Source organism: Pongo abelii, chromosome 1, assembly GCF_028885655.2.
Source record: "Pongo abelii isolate AG06213 chromosome 1, NHGRI_mPonAbe1-v2.0_pri, whole genome shotgun sequence".
NCBI classification, from domain to species: domain Eukaryota; kingdom Metazoa; phylum Chordata; class Mammalia; order Primates; family Hominidae; genus Pongo; species Pongo abelii.
Genome location: NC_071985.2, coordinates 92,668,759 through 92,688,933, shown reverse-complemented (window position 1 = coordinate 92,688,933; position 20,175 = coordinate 92,668,759). Strand labels below are relative to the sequence as shown.

The following is a 20,175-nucleotide window of genomic DNA, read 5'->3' as shown; positions in this document are numbered from 1 at the left end:
TCAGTAGCTATATACCATGTATAAGGGGATGTATTAATTTGCTCAAGCAATAAAACCACATCTGGTACAGCAGCTGCAATTCATGTCACCTCATGGTTAAGCTTATGATAATCCACTGGCGTTCTCCAGGACCCATCTGTCTTCTGCACAGGCCAAATAGGTGAGTTAAATAGAATTGTTGTAGGAATCACTACCCCTGCATCCTTAATGGTGTCACTAATCTCCACAATTCTTCCAAGAATGCGGTCTTGCTTTTAACTTACTATTTTTCTAGGCGGAGGCAGCACTATTGGATTCTACTTGGACTTTACCATCATAATAGCCCTCATTCCACAGGTCAGAGAAACTATGTAGGGTCTTTATCAGCTGCTGAGTATATCTATTTCAATTATGCATTCCGGAGCTGGGGTTATAACCACAGGATGGGTTCAGGGACCCATTGGGCCCAATGTGAGACAGACCTCAGCTAAAATTCCGTTGATCACCTGAACTTCATAAGCTCCTACCCTGACTTCTGGAGCACAGTGATGTTTTGGGTCTTCTTTACTCAGAATGAATTAGGGCTGGAATCCAATAGTTCCCAAGAAGTCTGATTATTTTATTTTCTCCAATGCACAATTATCCTGGAAAAAGCTATAGATCCCTTTGGAGAGGCTTTGGAGAAAGATTAGTAACAAATTTTTGGCATTGTACTAGTGTTCTTCCTCAAAAGGACCTGCCCTTTCCTTCATTCAGGAGGTTCTAGCTTTGTAAATTGGCTCAAATCTAGAAATTGATTGAGGACTGTGACTCTGTTTCTATGATTTAGGTTAGACTGTTGTTTGCTTGACCTAAAATGTTTCTGTTTATATAGATCAAGTAAGAAATTAGTAGGCTTCCTATCTATTTCAATTCCAGAAACACATGATGATCTAGTCAGTGTCATAGGTCTCTGTGAGTCAGATTATTCTGATGGTTGCTTTGACTTTGTTGTCCACTTTGATAACCTACATAGCCTTTGGCAGTTGAATGTTATTACTTGGCCCTGCCATCCTGGGATCTAATTACTCCTATTGCATTTTAATTTCCCAATTCAGTGACTGCAATTTCCACTGTAAGGCCAGCCTACAGAGAAGAGTGATGACAGAGTTTTTCAGATGCCAGGGCTCCCCTCAGAAATTTATTTCTCACAGCTAATGATAAAATGTGTGTCTTCTGAACTATTCTAGTGTGTGTAAGTAGGTCTTAAATGATAAAACCTCTTTAACAGTCCACTTTCCCTAAGTCATTGAATCCCTTCTTCTACATTAAACCAAGGCAGTGTGTGCCATCTCACTCTTTGTGGGCCACCTTTTGTTCCATGTTTTGTCCTACTAACCAAACAAACTGTGAGAGCCCTTTTCACCTTCACGAGCTGCAACATTAAAAAAGGAATATATACTTTGCAAGCCCATATCAATAAATTCTGCCTAATCAAACATAAGTTCTTTTCATCATTATCTTATACCTTTAGTATTCATTCCCACATGTGTTCCCTAGATTTCTGTCTGTTTGAATTAGAAAAACTCAAGCAGTTCTTTTGGAGTGTAGTGTGACCTCCTCATGGGTCACAATTTATATCTTACCTTTAGAGGCTTGTTGCAATGTGAGTATAGTTATAGATCTAGAATCAAAGAAAAGTGGGAGGAGTGGGTCCTGAGGAGAATTGGCATTGTCTTTCATGACTCTGGGGAGGCCTTACAGTTTCCTCAGGCAATGCAAGGTTAGTCCCTCAGATGGAATAGAGAGGCCAATACCTCTGGGGTGTGGATGCCACTCTGCCAGGTGTGGTTAGGCTTCCTTAGAGTTTTCTCACACATCCCCATCCTAACTTACAGGAGCTCATCATTTCCCAATCAATGCCTGCCCTTTAATGGTAGATACGCTGAAGTTCCAGGGGGTTAAATTGCTTTGTAGTTTAGCCAGTTGCATAATTGAGATCCAGCATTTGATTTTCAGCAATCTCAACTCTGTAGCTACAGGAGATAAGGGTCTCCCTTTAGAGCACATATAAAAGTTTTCAGGTGATTCATGTGGTAATTGAGCTGTGAATTCAAATCCCTGAGCTCATCTTTTTCTTTCTCCACTTTGTCCAGTAGTATTAAGAGTAACCAGCCAACCTCATTGTATTTGCTAGTTTTCCAAAAACGTTTGAAAGTATCATAAACATAGTCACTCAGCTTCTTGCTTCTTATGAGTGGTTGATTAGGAATATCTAATGTGGATATTTTTGTATGTTTATTACCAATTCAAGCCATGAACACACAGTGCTATCTTTATTATTGTAAATAAAGTTACCAGCATTTTATATCTAATCAGATTATAGAGCCAATTTCAGAAACCCCATTACCAATTCAGAAAATTTATCGTTAAAATTCCGTTCCTCTAGAATCTCTTTCAGTACCAAAATCTGTATTTTGTCAGAGTTCTTCAGAGAAACAGAACAAATGGTGTGTGTGTGTGTGTGTGTGTGTGTGTATGTGTGTTATAATGTATTTAAGTAGTTGGTACACACAATTATGGAGGCTGGGAATCTGCTGTGTGCAATGTGGAGACACAGGAAAGGTGGTGATGTAGTTCCAGACTATGTCTGATGGCCTGAGAACTAGACCTGATGTTGTAAGTTCTGATCCAACTCTGAAGGCCTGAGAATCAGGGGCACCAAGTATAAGTCCCAGTCCAAGGGCAGAAAAGATCAATGTTCATCTCATGCAGTCATGTATACAGTAAATGCTCCCTTCTTCTGTGTTTTTCTTCTATTCAGGCACTCAACAGATTAGATGATGCCCACCTACACTGGGAAATGTAACATGCTTTACTCAGTCTACTGATACAAATGCTAACTCATCTGGAAACATCTTCACAGACACACGTAAAAATAATGTTTAACCAAATATATGGACACCCCATGACTCAGTGAAATTAACATATAGAATTAACCATCACAGGTAGTTTCAGGGAAAGTACTAAGGAGGAGAAAAATAACCAAGACAGAACTCAACCAGAGGAATCTGGGTAGGCAGCATAAGGTGGGGTCCAGAGGCAATCATAACTTAGTTGCAAATTCCCATAGTAGAGTAGTTAAAAGTGCCATTATCACTTCTAGTTTATTATCATTGCAACTTTATTAGCTCTTCCTCCTCAGGTTCCATTTTCTTCCAGAACCCAGAAGAAGGTTTATATTTGGCTTCTGCCTCAACCATTTCACAGTATAACTCAAATTAACCTTTGATGGAGGAAGGGAAGAAATGAGGAGTAAGTGGAGGAGAAGGAGTGATAAATTCCACAAGACCAGTGAATTGAGTGGTTCTAGGTTCTATGTGGAGCAACAACTTGAATGTCATACCCTTGCAATGCCCTAGGAAGACAGTGGGACCTCATAAGGGATTACCTCTAGGGTGCATCTAGAAAATGTAGATGCCATGGTGTCAAACCCAATAGTCAATTCATCTTATTTGGTCCATCAACATAGTCAATACATATCTCCTTCTTGAAACACTTTCTTCATTTGGTTTTAAAGATATCACTCTCATGCTTACTTCTACTTCACTGTCTTCTACACCTGTGATGGACAGTTCTTATGTCCCCTCAAGTGCCCGCATGTCTTAGCTTTTCTACCTGTAATTTTCACTGGTACTCAGGAGATCACTCAGCCCATACACAAGGTTTAACACCAACAGGAGCAACTCTCAATCAATGGGATATGAGATTTGGTAGATAAATACTTCAGCTTACTCATTCCTTGGTGAGAATATTTTGAAATAATTTTTACACAGTGCCTCAGAAGACCCCCAGAGAGATGGAGATTCAGTTGCCCCCAGCAGTAACCAACTCATTAATGCTCACTTTATTGGGTTTTCTTTCTTTCCTACTAACCTTCCTCAGTCTCTCACAAGTGTTTCCTGAAATTATCACCTAATAAAAAATCTGCACCTAAGTCCTTATTTCAAGGGAATGTAAGCTAAATGTTGGATTAAATGTTGGTTCTCTGAGGCTGTGTTCTTGGATCTCCTCTCCTTTTCTGTCTCACTCATTTTCTTGGGACTGAAGTCCTGTAGTCTAATGGCTTTGAATACCATCTATGTGTAATGGTTTCCCAGATCATGTATCCAAGCCCAGACCACCCCTCTAAACTTTTACTTATTATCTCCACATGGAGATCTAATAGGTACCAGACTTAACATGTCTAAACAGAGCTTCTGATAGCTCCTCTCCCAAAAACCTGCTCCTCTGGAAGACTTACCACAGTTTAGTAAATTTGATGTGTTTGAGGAAAGGAGAGAAAGCCCATGTGACGGGAATGGGTTGTTAGAGAACAAGAGTAGCATGAGATGAGGTTGGAGGAGTAGGCAGGGACCAGATCATGCACAGGCATTTAAGTCAAAGTAAGAAGTTCACATTTAACTCATGTGCAATGAGAAGCTCTCAGAGGCCCTTTGGCAGGGTTATAACCTGATTTAAATTACATTTTAAGAGAGAAATGAGACATTGAGAATAATTGAAAGTTCATCAGGTAACAAAGTTGAAGAGAGCTTTTCCAACAGAGGAAGCAGGAAGCATGAATAGCTGTCAGTTCTGATTTGCCTATCTTCTATAACCCACCTTCACTAGACCTTTAATTGTTCTGTGTTTTAATGTGGAGGCCATGAGCTTTAAATGTCACCTTTGTAAAAGAATTATTGGGCATTTATACAACCAGGGCCACTCAAAAGTAATATCTTGGAGTAATAGAAATAGAAATAGGCCTCTGTTTATAGGCCCTGGTCCTTATCTTTTCAGATCCATAAACATGATTTTATAAATGCAATGAGAGTCTATTCATTAGTAATAACTGGGTTTAGCTACTCAGCCTTACAAAAAATTAGTGAATTATCATTTTGTGAATTTGAAATAAATATATTATCTGGGGTTCTTTTGGTTGGAAGTACAAAAACCAACATAAGTCAATCAAAAACTTCAAAACAAATATTATGTACAATACAACAGTTTGTCACAGAACCCAAGGCCAGGAAAGCCATTTGACCCCAGGAAGAGACAAGGATGAGAAACCAAAAATACTTTCTGGGGTTTCTGTGTGTCTCATCTATGTTCCCCTCTGAGCATCTGTTTCATTCTTACTCATATATCTCTGTGGAAGGGCTTCCTCTGGTTCTCTGATCCATGTGGTAAAGCATTTTCTTCCCTTCTCTGAAGCTAGGTTTCTCTACCTATCTCCCCCTGCTAGCTTTTAAATATTTATTAAACAAATTGAGCTACAATGGAACCGCGGGTTAGGATGCAGAAACACACTCCAGTGTCATTAGCAGTCATGGGATCCCATAGCCAGTATTCAAGAGTCTAGCTCTTTCTGTAGGCAATCTGTCTCACATTTCATATCTGAATAATGCAGAGTAAACATGACAAAGATGCCCTAAATCTAATGAATGGACAAGTTTGTCAGCAAATAGTATCAGTTCCATGCATTTCCTTAGGGACTCTTTTCAGAGGACCCCATTATTCCATCATTTCAGCTTTGCAATGTCAGAAATTCATTCTCTCTTCAGTGTTTTTTCATCCTTCATTAAAACCTAGTGCTTTAAGAATGAATCCTCCAGGACAGGCAGTGACTTAGGGAATCACAGTTTTGCCTCCGGACTCCCAGCCGAGTGGTGGGCTTTCTCCCTCCCACTCTCCTCCTGTCCCACTGCACCCCTCCTCCCACTCTCTGTCTTTCCTTGATGGTTGAACTGTTTTGACAGAATTAATTGAGTAAGGAGCCAGAGACCAGTGTGGTTCTGGGTTAGAAACATAAACACACTGGTTAGAAGAAAAGCAAAAAAATGTCAGATTAGAAAGGCATGGCATTAGAGTTGGCTTATCAGAAGTGTGTTAGCCTGAAGTCCAGGAGAAGCGGAACTGTCTTTGGGTACACAGGCTGGAGCAGAAATAGACTGGGAAACAGTTGCACACCCAGAGGACAGCTTTTTACACATATGGTTGTAACTGGAAGGTTCTCTTCTACCTAACCCTGTTTAAGAGACTGCCGTAGAGAATCTGACACAGCTGCTTCTCTGTGGGCAGAAAGAGCATATCACACAGAGAGGCAATTGTTGAGACTGTGAAATCTGATTTATTAGATAAGTGTAAATGTGTAAATGTAGCCATATAATAAGTACTCAGCCTAGCCTCAGAGTCTAAAGTTGTCAATTTTTACAATCAAGTCTTGATTCTCTTATTTCTGTCTTGCCTCAAGCTTACAGGCCCCAAAGTCTCAGTTGATAAAGTGAAAATGATATTTTTCACTTTCGCTTGGCATAAGACACAACTTTAGCCTTCCCTGACCTCTTTCTGCCTCTTTCTTGACCTTTTCCCGGTAACCAATATATTTTTCTTTGAATAAAGTAAAATGTATTTTTGACATTCCTCTCATTAAATGTCAACCATGTTGGCAGGTTTTATAGGGATGGACAACAAAGATTTTTATTGGGGCAATCAGGATGAAACATCATTTTTTAAGGGTCATGAAAAGGTCTAGGATTATAGGATGCTGCTCTGCTCCTGAAAGAATTGTCTACCTACACTAAGAAATAACAGAATAGTGAGGTGTTGCTATTGTGGTCACCTGAAGCTTGAGGGGAAAAAAAAAAAGTAGTCCAATCAAAAGAATTCTAAACTTTCCCCAAGTTGCAAGAAATTGTCTACCCACATTTTCTTTCAAATGTTCATTTCATTGTTTCATTCCTTTAATGTTTGCAGACATAGATTTTTCCTTAGTAATGATCTGCACATCTGATCAAAGTGACAGGCCTGAGGATTCCAGGCAGCTTGAGAAGAGGCAGGAAAGGCCAGAACCAGTGTCAAAGGGTCAGGGTTGAGCGCAGGATACGTGGAAGCTCATCTTCCCCAGCAAGAGGAAACTCAACAGCTCACATCTACAGGCAGCAATGGGGGCTGCTTGTCCCTGAGAGTAAGGCATAAGCCCAGTGTTCAGACTCCTGAGGGGATGAGGGAGTAGTGGCTCAAGCCTGCGCCCCAGAGTGAGTATGAGTATAATCAGGGCTCAGGAGAACAAGCAGAGGGCCGGCAGGGCCAGTGGGGCCAGATCAAGCATCAAGAACACCAGGATACTGTCCTATAAAGAGAAGAGGAAAATGCAGTAAGGATGGGTATAGTCCAGGAAGGAATTATTCAGTTGAAACTCACATTAGCTAAGGGAGAAGACTGGGGTTCAACACAGGAAAAAGAGCTAAGCCATGTACAGATCCCACACTGATGTGAGCCAGGCCAGAACCTGGTGCAATATCCCAGGGACTTACTCAACTAGCTCCATGTGAGTCACAAACAGTACTGACATCTATTAACATATCTTATCCTCACACAGTCACAAAGTCTTTGAGGTAAACCGGACAAGTGTCTTTCTATTTTTACCCATGAAAACACTTAGGTTCTGAGGAGTTAAGTGACTAACATTACACAGCTTCAAAGTAGCAGCAGCCTGGCTCAAACCCTAGCGTCCTGCAGCTGAATTTATTCTTCTCTGGGCACTAACTGCTTCCCACATTCCTTGGTCAACTATCAGTTATCTAGTTCCAAAGTTAGTGGTTTAACCTAGTAGCCCCACATTGATTACACAATGGGGCTTCAGACGGGTGGCTCTTTTGAGTCAGCCACTCAGTGGCTGCACTTGCATTTTCTAACCCAAATTGGGACAGGGCTTCTTCCTTCAATCCTCTGAAAAGGTCTATAGTTCAGGGCTGGTATTGTGGTCTCTCTGATAAGACTCTCTCATGGGCACTCTCAAAAAGGCTCCCTACCATAGTCCCACTCTCACAGACTAATTTAAAATCTAGGAGTAATGACAAATGGAATGAGGCGGAACCATCTTTCATAGTTTAACTTAGAATTTCAAGGTTAGGGTCATCTAAGAGAATAACCTTGGGTTGAGAGTAAAGATGGTTTGTTATGGTTCTGCTATATGATTTGAAAGCAATTTTAATGATTTTGAAGAGTTGCTTATTTTCTCCGACTCTCACTTTATGTTTAATATAAAAATGTTGATGAAATAATTTTCAGAACACCTCTTGTTTTTACATTCAATACCTGTATGTTCTCATGATCAATACCTATATAGTGTCAGCCCTACCTCTACCCACCAGCCTCAGGAATAAAACCTACCACAGGGCCTGGACTTCCAGCCATATCCCTGGAAGTACAGAGCAGGTGATGACTATGAGCAGCTTCATGGCGTTTGTAGAAATACCCTTTTCCCCAGAGTACACCCCCATCATTTCCTCTTCCTTTATCATCCTCCTTGCCAGCCCTTATGAACTCCATCTGTAGGACTTACCTGAGCAGATGACAGCCACATCTTCCTGGTGGGTGCAGTCGTGAAACCCCCAAAATCTGTGCTGGCACTGCTCCAGGGACTGCTCCTCCCCTGAGCAACGAACGTTATCCAGCCAGATGCGGCCAACCCCAGGGCCATAGTATTTCCGGTCTTTGAAGGAGGGAGAGAGGGACTTCCCACAGCCCAGTTGCTTGCATACCACCTGGTCCTCCTTTTCTCCCCAATTATCATCACAGACAGAGCCCCATACACCCTTGTGCAGCACCTCCAGTCGCCCAGAGCAGAGGTTGTTTCCTCCTACTAGTCTCAAGTCAAAGGGATCTGCAGGATGGGGGAGGAAGTCAGGGGTTGGAGACAGGAAGGGAAAGGAGAAAAAATAAGATCATTTATTTTTAAAATTTTTTCATTTTGTATATTTTGTATGTTTGTTTTGAGACATCATCTCACTCTGTTGCCCAGGCTGGAGTGTAGTGGTGTGATCATCATTCACTGCAGCCTCAACCTCGAGGGCCCTAGTGATCCTCCCACCTCAGCCTCCCGAGTAGTTGGGACTACAGGTACATGCCACAAAGCTCAGCTATTTTTTTTTATTATTTTTTAGGAGACAGGGTTCTCCATATGCTGCTCAGGCTAGTCTCAAACTCTTGGGCTCAACTGCTCCTCCCACCTTGGCTTCCCAAAGTGCTGGTACTATACGCATGAGCCACTGCACCTGGCCAAGAAAATCATCTACATCCTTACCAAGCCCCATCAGCACATTTGAAACTCTCCATATGTATTTTTGTGATTAGAGCTCCTTCTGTAGCTCTCCATCATGTTCTAACCCCTGTTGTCCAGGTCGACTTTCCTCACAAGGATCTTTTCACTTCCCCGTCTATTTTATAAATCTAATACTTATAAACGACATTCTAAGAAGTTTTAAAAATTGAAGAACTTAACAGATACATAGAGAGAGGTACCTTGTTCCTACAATATAGAATTCAAACTAATGAGAGTTCATATTAATATAGTGCTTAATATTAAAAGCATTTTCAGATACAAAGTTGGGTATTATTATCTCCATTTCAAAAACAAAGGAATTAATTATCTGCCCAGTTAAATAAGTTTGCAATGGTCCTTTGGTGCACTAGTAGCTCTTTGTAAATACTGTTTGAATGAGATTCCACATAATTAAATCCATGAATAAACCTAGTCTCTGGACGCACAGGCATTACCTTCACATTCGACCCACGTGTCTTCATCATGGTTGCAGGTGTTCTTCCCCCAAGGCCCAGAAGGGCAATCCTGAAGGGTTGCTTCTCGTCCTGAGCATGACATCTGGCTCAGCCAGATGGGTCTTTGGCCATAGGCATGCTTGTTGCAGCGTTTTTGAGTCAGTATAGCCCTCCCACATCCCAGCTGCCGGCACACCACCTTTGCCGCCCGGAGGCTCCAGCCTGTCTGGCACACGATATACCACTGGTTCTGGTGCTTCACTTCCACGCGTCCCTTGCAATGCCCAGGGCCATCAGCCAGCCTGACACCCTCTGGGACTGGGAAGAAAGAGCTCTCTGGGTCTGAGGGGAAAGAAAGAGAGTGTGTCTGTTCCCTGCCAGAACATGGTCTTCTCAGTAAAGGCGGCCCAATGGACACATCTCTCAGTTCTTGGTGTTTAGTACAAGGCATGCTAAAGTGCTTAACACTGCCTCATAGATGCCTGCTGAAAGAATGAATGAGGGAATCAATGAAGAAAATGTAATTTCCAAATTCAAAGCTGAATCATTATCATTTCTGTAGCATTTTAATTTTTCAAATTGTTTTCACATTCAACTTGTCATTTGATCCTCAGAAGAGATCTTGTATAGACTTTTAAAAATAAATACGATAACATACAAGATATATCCAACACCAAATGCTTTTTGGTTCATTGTTGGCATTACGAACTAAGTATCTCAGATTATTGCTCCCAACCCTCAATCTTTCTAAAAAATTAGGACTGAGTCTTCAATGTCAAGGCAAAAGGTGACTGTTTCCCTAGAAACAAATTCTGTGGGGAGACAAAGAGGAGCCATGGACTAGCTCCTCAGTCACATCGCTGTCTAATGAACAAAAGAGAAGAGACTACTTATACACAGAAAGCAAGTAAATGGAGGGAAGTAAAGGAACACAGATCTGTTTGTCTATGTATCTTTCTATCATCTATCCACCTGTCTATTATATTAGATTGTGTTAGTTTCCTATGAGTATCTCCTGTCTACCTGACTAGAAGATAAACTCCTGGAAAACTGAAACTATTTTTTAAAAAGCATACATTATACTTTGTGAGCTCATTTCTTCCCCCATAACTCCATGCCCAGCTCCAGATACAGTATACTCTGTTCAACAAATGTTTAGTGGTGTGCATGTTGGCATGTGTGTAAATAAGAGAAACAAGTTCTCGTATAGATTGAAACTAAGATAAAAGCATTTGCTCAACCAAGTAGCAATTGCGGTTCTAGGTGAGGATATTGTTTATCTTCAGCACTGACAATTGGGAAAGTATGAGATGTGGGGGGTGAGGGGCCAATTAGCCATTGTGTGAAAGTCTATGGTGGGGAATGAAGACCAACAAGAGTGGCCATGAGGGGTATGGCAGCTGGCAAGTGGTCTGGGACCCCTGCCATACTCACTCTCACACGATGCCCCAGCATCTTCATCATGTGAACAATCATAAACTTCTTCTTGCTCACATTGAGCCAATGTATCTTCTGTTCCTGTGCAACTGACCGATTGGATGAGGACCTTTTGCTCTTTTTCTGCTGGTGGCTCATACAAAATACCACTGGGGGTTCCACTGGCAGCTCCACAGCCCAGCTCCCGGCACACCACAGCCACATCCTTAATGTCCCAGCCGTCATCACACACGGTGCCCCACTGGCCTTTCTGTTCCACCTCCACCCGCCCTTCACAGCGGTGGAGGCCCCCCACCAGCCGCACTCCAGATGGAGACGCTGCAAAGAGACGGGTTGTTAGCTAGAGGCCTGAGAGGAGCTCAGAGGGTCCTTAGGCATGTACTCAGTCAATTTGGGACTCTTCCATCATTCAAATGGTGTAGAGTGTTGGGGAACTAGAAATGAGGAATCAGAAGAAAAGGGGAGGAAGAGGAGCTTCAGAACTCCGTCTCTGAGTTCTGGTTCTGCTACAGCCTTAATGGTACCCTGCCAAGAAACTCTACTTCAAGATACCTGGACATGACTGCTGGCATTTTCAGATTGAAGATTAAGGAAAAGAGGTTGGTTGAAGATCCAGCATAGTTTTAGATTCTCTGGCATTCAGAATCAGAAGGCCCTAAAGAGATCATAAAGTCCACCCCATTATTTCACAGATGAGGAAAATCGTCCTCATGAAAGTTGTGGTCCTATGTCTACATTGTCCAAAAGTGGAAACCCCAGGCCAGAACAGAGGTGTAAAGAGAATATCTGTTGCGTTTTTCCTTTTCATGACTCTGTCTCTCTCCATGGCAGCCAGATTGAGGCAGAGTGTGTACAATTCGGGCTGAACAGCCTAACTATCTCTCACTCTCAGTGGCCAATCCATGCCCATACTTGCTGCTTCCTATGAAATTGTTCCTTGTTCGAGCACCCACCTCAGGAGAAATACAGAGCACTGGGAAAGGGAAGAGTCAGAGTCTCAGAGCCCCAAGAGTTTGGTCTAATTCCAGGGACTAGAAGAATAAGAGAGGATTCATGGAGTTTCCAGATAAGTTGTGAGAAATCTAGGACTTGGTTCAGTTTCATGACTAGAACTCTGGAAGTACAAAAGTTAACAGAGGTGGGGTGCGATGGCTCATGCCTGTAATCCTAGCACTTTGGGAGACTGAGGCAAGTGAACTTCTTGAGGTCAGGAGTTTAAGACCAGCCTGGACAACATGGTGAAACTCCGTCTCTACTAAAAAAAATAAATAAATGAATACAAATATTAGCCAGAAATCGCTTGAACTCAGGATTTGGAGGTTGTAGTGAGCTGAGATCATGCCACTGCACTCCAGCCTGGGCAACAGAGTGAGACTCCATCTCGAAAAAAGAGAAAAAAAGAAAAGACTAACAGAAATTTTCTTCCTTCCACCAAGACCTGCAAGGAGAGTAGAGATGCCTGTGTAGGGAGACAAGGGAAAAGCCTATTAGACAGCAAACATTTGTTAGGTGCATACTACATTTCTGTTTTGTTTGTTTGTTTGTTAGTTAACTCAGAGAACAGTGATGAACAAGGGAGATAGCATTGCTGCCCTCAGGAAGCTTATATTAAGCTTGGCAATCCCACCAAGCCTCCTGCAGCCTCAGAGCAATATAGCAGTGGATGAATTTGCCATGTTTACATGGAGAGAGACGGTTAGCTGAGAGAGTTCTGGTGCAACAGGAGAGGCCACGTTTGGACTGGAAGTCTATGGCCTATTGGAAGATGAACAGCTTAATAGGGGCCAACATGGGCCATATGGGATGACCCAGATTGCATGCATGGATGGAACATGACTGCTGAGGACCAGATTTCCCACAGACTGCCTGGTCACAACTGCACACAAAGTCCCCAGAGTTTAGAATCAGTCCAAGAGAAGTAGTTCAGTGAGAAAACTCTAATCTAGCTAATTTTTTCTTTTTTTTTTTTTTTGAGACGGAGTCTCGCTCTGTCGCCCAGGCTGGAGTGCAGTGGCGTGATCTCGGTTCACTGCAAGCTCCACTTCCTGGGTTCACACCATTCTCCTGCCTCAGCCTCCCAAGTAGCTGGGATTACAGGCACCAGCCACCATGCCTGGATAATTTTTTTGTATTTTTAGTAGAGACGGGGTTTCACCGTGTTAGCCAGGATGGTCTCAATCTCCTGACCTCGTGATCCACCCACCTTGGCCTCCCAAAGTGCTAGGATTACAGGTGTGAGCCACCGCGCCCGGCCTAATCTGGCTAATTTTAAACTGCATCAGGAAGCTTATGTTTAGTTCATGCATTTGTTTTTTTATTTCTTTCCTTTGCTTAAATTTTTTTGGGAAAAAATATAAAAATGGAGGCTAGAGATAACAATTAAAAGTTAATCATAAAAAATAGGGCTTTTATATAAACCATAAAAAAACAAAGAAAAGTTTTCATTTTCACACAACTGAGTTTAAGGCTTATAGATCTGGGTAAAAATATAATTTAAGAGCAGTTATCCAGAAATGTTTTTATCTTCATGAGTAGCATGAACCATAAATAATTTGGGGGTCATTGTATCTGACATTAGAGTTTGGATTGGCATTATTGCATACTCCAAGAAATACAAGCTATCAGGATTAACAGGATATGTTCTTTCCTTGCTGATTGCAAAATTCTCAATTTTTAATCAATTTTCATTTTCTATGGGGTAGAAGACTAAAATAGCCATGGGAAAGAAAAATAAATAAAAAACAAAAAACAAAAAAAAAACAAGAAATTCAGGGAAAGAAGAAATAAAAAAACAAATTATTTTTCTAAAAACAAGAAATTCAGCTTGAGGAAACAGAAGGGCTGAGAAAAGAATAATCTGAATGTCAAGATGAGAACCCAGGAAGGTTGCATCTATCAGGGTATAGGATTCTCAACACCAATAGCAATGTTTCTGGCTGCCCCTCTCTGGTAAAGTCTCTATGATCAAGCAGAAGAGGAGACTGGAGGGATAATATACAAGAAACTGATAATCCACAACCCGTAGCCTCCCTCTTCTATAAACTCATTCTCTCTGTGCACCCTTTTCTTGGGTTTATAATTTGTGCATTACCCAAAGACTCCCTGAACAGGAAATCCAGCCTATACTCTGCTGGTCAAGCTATGTGCTGCAAGCAACAGTGCATTTCTAATTCAAACAAAGATACCATTAAGCCTGGCAGGGGGACCTGGATATGCTGGAAACCAACAGGAAGAAACCAAAAGGAAGTTCATTTTTCAGGTATGCCCATAAGGCAGTGAAGTGCATTCCAGACCTGAAATGAACCTAGGTCTTACCTGGATGCTGGCCAAGTGGCCACAGAAACCAAGTGGGAGAGGTGCCCCTTGCCAGGATAAACCAACCAAACCCCTCTAAATTCTGGAGGTGGAAATCTGCCCACACAAGACTGAGTGGGTGAGGTAGGAAGCCAGAAAGGAAGTCTGCTGGGCCTGTTTTGAACCAGTCTTTCTCTGTGGCTCAAGAAGCTTCAAAATTTCCCCTCTCCTGAGCTTGAGGCCTCTCTCTCAAAAACCCCCAAAAATCTTACCTAGGAATCCAGGTCTTGTGCAAATGGCTGGGGAAGAAAGAAGGAAATGAATGAGGTCAATTTCCAAGGCTTTATTCAAAGAACACGACTCTAGAAGGCCTTCACAGAACTGTGTGAGACAAGAGTGGTAGATGCAGAGCCTCCAATGTCAGTCCTGTTGGGACCTTCTTCTTCCGGGATGACCATCCTCCAAGGACACAGGGACACTGGCTAGGAATCACAGAGACCAATTCTACCACAGCTAACTGGTTCAGCCTGCTTTCTTCACACTCGATGGTGGATAGATTGGTTTTCTATTCTAGTCAATTAGATTGATTGGTTATTACTGCCTGAAGTAAAAGTGTGGTGATACAGCCTCTTGGCTCAACAGGAAAGAGTGCTGGAGGCCACTGGGAAGATGCACTGGCCGGTGGAGGTAAAGATGCCATGGTGGGCAGTGCAGAAATTAGGGCAAAGGGGCAGGATATGCCTGTGTTCATTGGCACAGCATTTAGACCAGGTAAGCAAACTCTTACTGTAAGAGGCCAGACAGTAATATTTTCAGTTTTGTGGGCCATACAGTGTCTGTTGCAACCACTCAGCTCTGCCATTGTAGCCTGAGAACAGCTACATATATGTATGCAAATGAAGATGGCTATGTTCCATTAAACCTTTATTTATTAGACACTGAAATTTAAACTTTTTGTCATTTTCATGTGTCATAAAATAGTATTTTTCTTTTGTTTTTTTCCTACCATTTAAAAATATAAACCTCATTATCAGCTTGCAGGCTGTTTTAGCTGATTTAGATGAATAGCTCAGGAAGTAGCTCTATATGTAGTTCCAAACCTCCAGATTCCAGCACCAGCCTGTCTTTAAAACATGGGGGTTTCTTCCTACAGGATCTCTGTATATTTGGACTCCTTTCTCCATAAGGTCCCTCCTAATGCTGTAGAGAGTCCTGGGCCCTGTAACCTCCAGGAGTCCCTGAGGCCTATGCATTTTCAACTGCAAAACACCCACCACCCCCATCTTATAGGATTTTTCAGAAGGAGCAAATATCTTTGGACCTCCAGCCTACAGTTTTTCAGGCAGATTCAAGTAGTTCAGTGGTTTATCCTGGAATACTTTCTTTTCTTGGCTTCGAAATAACTTCTCATTACCCTCATTCCCTTAATCTTCAGAATGTGGACACTCTCAGGCTCAATGAGGCCTTTTCTGCAACTGTGCAAAACTCAAGGTTATATTATACATACGGGAATCATTGCATAACCCCCAACTCAACATGTGTACATGTGAAGGAAAGTGAGCATGGCAAGCCTGATATGCAGGTGCAAAGGTGATATAGCCAGTAAGTGACTTGGAAGCTCTGCAGTAGGGTGGGTAACTATAGAAGGCACAGGCCAGAAAGGCTTCATGAAGCAGGTGGAAGTGCAGATGAGCCTGGAAGACCCAGTAGTATATCCATGAGGGGCAGGACTAGCCGTTGAGTGATGTGGGGGATGCATGGATGTTTAAGATGTGGTCAGTACCTTACATTGAACACAAAAGTGTCCAGTTGAGAGGCTTGTGTGGGCTTTGGTGATGCACTAGATCATCAAGACATAAAAGTGGATGTGATTGATTAGCATAGGGATGTACCAGGCATTGTTAGATGCTTTATGTTAGTTATCTTATAAAAAAAATACTCCTAAAAACCTCTGAGGAACATAATATTATCCTCACTTCATAGATGAGAGAGCAAGATTTCAGAGAGGTATGGTAACCTATGAATTCACACCGCTAAGAAATCAAAATGGCAGGATTGAAATCCAGGTCTCCTTGGCTCCACAATCACCAGATTAACTAGGTTAATCTCTAGATTACTCTAAGCAATGAGAAACTGAAGAAAATTAGAAAAACATTATATGAAACACTTTTCAAAGGAAACCAGACAATATGATCAATGAAAGGTGATTGTCTTGCAGTTCTACTTCCTTTCCTGGCTCTATTTGCTGCTGCCTGGTGCCCATTCATTTGTCTTCTTACTAATAGTACATTTAGGAACACTTATGTAAAAAGAGAAATGGGATAAACTATCATGACTCTGTCATTACAAATATAAGAAAATAGAAAAAAATCTGTTAAAGTGAATTACAAATGTGTATGGATTAAGCGGCTTTTTAAGGATTAGAATAGTTATCAAATGTAGAAAGGAGGAAGAAGCTCATCCTTGAAAAACATCTAAATTGGTTGGCAGGGAGAAAGTTCTCCTAATCAAAGTTCCAGAAAGCTCTGAAGCCTAAACCAACAGGTGCAGAGATACTCACCAAGGATCAAGGAGAATAGCAGAGCCATGACCAAGGCAGCTGAAGATGATGAGCTGAAATTTAAGGCTAGAAGGCGGTCCCCAAGCAGCAATATTTAGTTTTAGCTGCAAGTATGTCAAGAGGAGGGACAAAGACAGGTCCTGAGTGCAGGCAAAACATTATCAGATGATCAGAAGCCAATAGACTCGGGGAGCAGAGCTGACAGAGCTGGACTTGCTGAAATCAGCATGTTTCAGAGGAAAGGAGGTGGCCAGAATTGGCAGAAAAATGCTGAAAACAAAACAGAAACAGGCTATCAGGACTTGATTCTGCTGTAAGTCCAGCTCCATCTGTCTCTGCTACAGTCTCTTTGCTATGTAAACAGAGGAAATACCTCCCACAAGGAAAGGCAGGTGCCAAAAATATGGCCATCTCTCAGTAGCAGACAAGGCAGTACTTAGTCTCCAAGGATGGTTTGCAAGGGAAATAAGCCAATTTTGATTCCTTTACCCCAGAGGGAAGTGCCTAGAAAATCTGGAAGCCAGAGGCCATAGGATAAATGCAGAGTTGCCCTTGGAGGCATATCCCATAAACCATAATCCAGGGTCATGGTGCCAATCTCCACATATAGGCCTGTCTTTATTGTCTTCAAACCTGCTTTCTCAGTGCTAAGCAGAAAGTCCAATATACAGATTTGTTATTTTTCTATGCTTGTGCTGGTGTATGCCCATCTTTGGAAGCTGGATGGAAACAGATCCCTGAGGTGAGGGGCATCATAATCATTGAACTCAAGTTGTCTGTAGGTCTAAGACATGATGGACAGAGATTAAGCAGTAAGACCCTCTCAGGCCCCTCTGCTTTGCTATATTATTAAGTATAGCTATGCTTCATGAGCTATTCTACTCCAGATTGATCAAGCAATCAATTTTGTATGCTGACATAATCCCTGGATTCCAAGCAGGGTAATTGTTCCTCTACAGTGATAATTTTTGCTTCTTTGTAATATTCAGGTAACTCAGCAGAAAGCTTGGTTCATTGTAGGCATTCATTTTTAATCCCGCATTTCTTCGTTTACTTAGTATTGTATTCAATGAAAAGTTTTTAGCACTCACGAATGCCAGGCAATGTGATGGGTGGGGGCAGTACATGAAGGAATAAGGGATAGTTTTGCACTGTAAAAGTATATGGTCTAGTAATTGCAATAACATGTGGAAACCGCTGTTAAGAGAGAAAAGTATAAGCAACTTTGGAGGCCAGGCGAGGTAGCTCATATCTGTAATCCCAGCACTTTGGGAGGCCAAAGTGGGAGGATTGCTTGAGCCCAGGAGTTTGAGGCTGCAATGAGCTATGATCAGACCACTGCACCTCAGCCTGAGTGACAGAGTGAGATCACATCTCTAAAATAAAAAAAAGAAATGAAACTTTGGAGGAAATGGTTACTATGTTTGGAGCTAATCAGAGAAGACTTCACAGCAATGATGATACTTGAGCAGGGGTTTAGGATGAGTTAAGTGGAGAATCAGAATAGGAAAAGATTTTGCTATGCATATGCAGACAAGTGAAACAGCATTACTTATTTATGGAACCACAGGTAGTTTGGAATGACTGGATTACAGCCTGCTTAGTGATCAGAGGCCAGGGGTTATTGATGTTGAAAGGTAAAGACACTAGATGATATGCAAGTAGCAACAAGAGCCAGATAATGGAGGGTCTATCATGAATGGGTTTGTAAATGCTAACTATTCACATCCTTCCCTCTCTAGATTCCGAAGTGACACAATAATAGGTACAGAATTCAGAAAAAATTCAAAATATCATCTTTACTGTTGATGAGGCTACGTTAGACTGCCACTGGGATCTAAGGCTCTATGCATTTACCTCCATTCTTCAGGAGCCAGATGTGGACAACTGAGTTTACCCTTGGAAAAGAAAAGACTTTGTGTGGCTTGAGGGCAGACAAACCCATTAGCAAACACAGGCTTCATAATTCAGAAATATATTTTCCCCATTCCATGTGGAAAATTGAGTGAAAGAAGAAGAGAAAAGAAAAAGAAAACTTTTCCCCCCAATACAGTATTTTATGAATAGGCATGAGAACATGAAGAAAGGAAAAGGAAGCTTTTTAGCCAGGAAGGACACTATCCCACAGGACACAAGAAGCCACCGAAGGGTGTTACACATTTAAGGTGTGTATTTTGGCTGCAGCACTGAGAAGGAATTGCGATGGAGAAGACCAGTAATGGGTCATTAAGATCCACTAAGAGACCACTGCACCAGAGAGAGCAGAGGAGGACTTCAATAGGAGGCAGAAGAACGTACCTGAAACCTACTGTGTTTGGAGGATAAAAGTTACTTAATGTGAGCAAGGAGGCTGTATTGGCTAGCAGCTTCTAAAAAGTGGTAAAGGTCTGAAATAATCACTAAAAGGAAAGCGAGTCTGAAAAAAGTTAAGTAAACTATCTGTTTTCAGCACTGGGTAGAAAAACTTGCATTTGTAAGCAGCATCCATGTGCCCAGCTGTGGGATCTTCTCAAGCTGCAGACAGAAGGCTGGGGTGAGAGGCCCATAAAGCCAGAGTTCAAGCTGAGGGGCCCGCCCAACTGGTATATGAGGCTTAGAGAAGATCAGGACATGGGCTGATGAAAAGTGAAAACAGAAATAAGTTCTGGGAAAGGGAACTTCAGTGAGGAAGTGCTGGGGAAAAGGAGAGTGTTAGAAAGTTCAAGGTGTAGGAAGTTGTTCAGAGATTTGGAGAGAAGTGCTTGAGGTTTCAGAGAAGCTGTTCTGGGCAATGACCAGGCACAAACCAGGGTATGAGAAGAGAGTGAAGGAAGAAGTTTCAGAAGCTGAGAGGTTTAGGGAATTGAGAAGAGGTTATCAAGAAGAGGACCACCAAGAAGAGGGAGGTGGAATGGGAGGCACAGGTTGGGGAAGCCCAAAGTTGTGCGGAAGTAGATACCTGTCTGGAGGACGTCAATACATGACACACAACAAAAGCTAGAAGACACTCTGAGGGGTCCTCTCAGGAAGGGCAAGCTTCGTGTCCTGTTGGTTTGGCATCAAGGTGAAACCCCTTGGGTAAATAGTTGAGTATGTCAATTATGGCTCTGTGAGAGTAGAAAACCATCCAAATTGCTCCCCCTTATACATCAAGTTCTTAGCATGCAATAAATGATTGCTGACTCAACAAATGAATGCATGAATGATTGTATTGTGAGATAGAACATCACCGAGCCTTTAGACTCACCAGAAATGCCATCTCTTGGCTCTAGTCCTTGTCCACATTGTGTTTTCTGGTGGCTGGGACTGACATTTTGAGAAGTTACAGAATGACTGGGCCTCTGCAG

General features: G+C 42.1%; 1 protein-coding gene across 2 annotated transcripts; it reads right to left on the bottom strand.

Annotated features, from left to right (window-relative positions):
* Positions 1-2,272: 2,272 nt before the first annotated feature.
* Positions 2,273-16,984, bottom strand: CD5L (CD5 molecule like). 2 transcript variants are annotated; one of them, XM_054558859.1, is made up of 6 exons: positions 16,850-16,984; positions 14,562-14,588; positions 10,993-11,313; positions 9,559-9,900; positions 8,345-8,665; positions 2,273-2,814 (listed from the first exon to the last, which is right to left on the bottom strand). In XM_054558859.1, the coding sequence occupies exons 1-6, from the start codon at positions 16,875-16,877 to the stop codon at positions 2,810-2,812; spliced, it is 1,044 nt and encodes a 347-aa protein (XP_054414834.1). In that variant the 5' UTR covers positions 16,878-16,984; the 3' UTR covers positions 2,273-2,809. The 2 variants fall into 2 exon arrangements, with proteins under 2 accessions (XP_054414834.1, XP_009240954.1); XM_009242679.3 differs by lacking the exon at positions 2,273-2,814 and adding an exon at positions 6,105-7,129.
* Between the last annotated feature and the right edge of the window lie 3,191 nt (positions 16,985-20,175).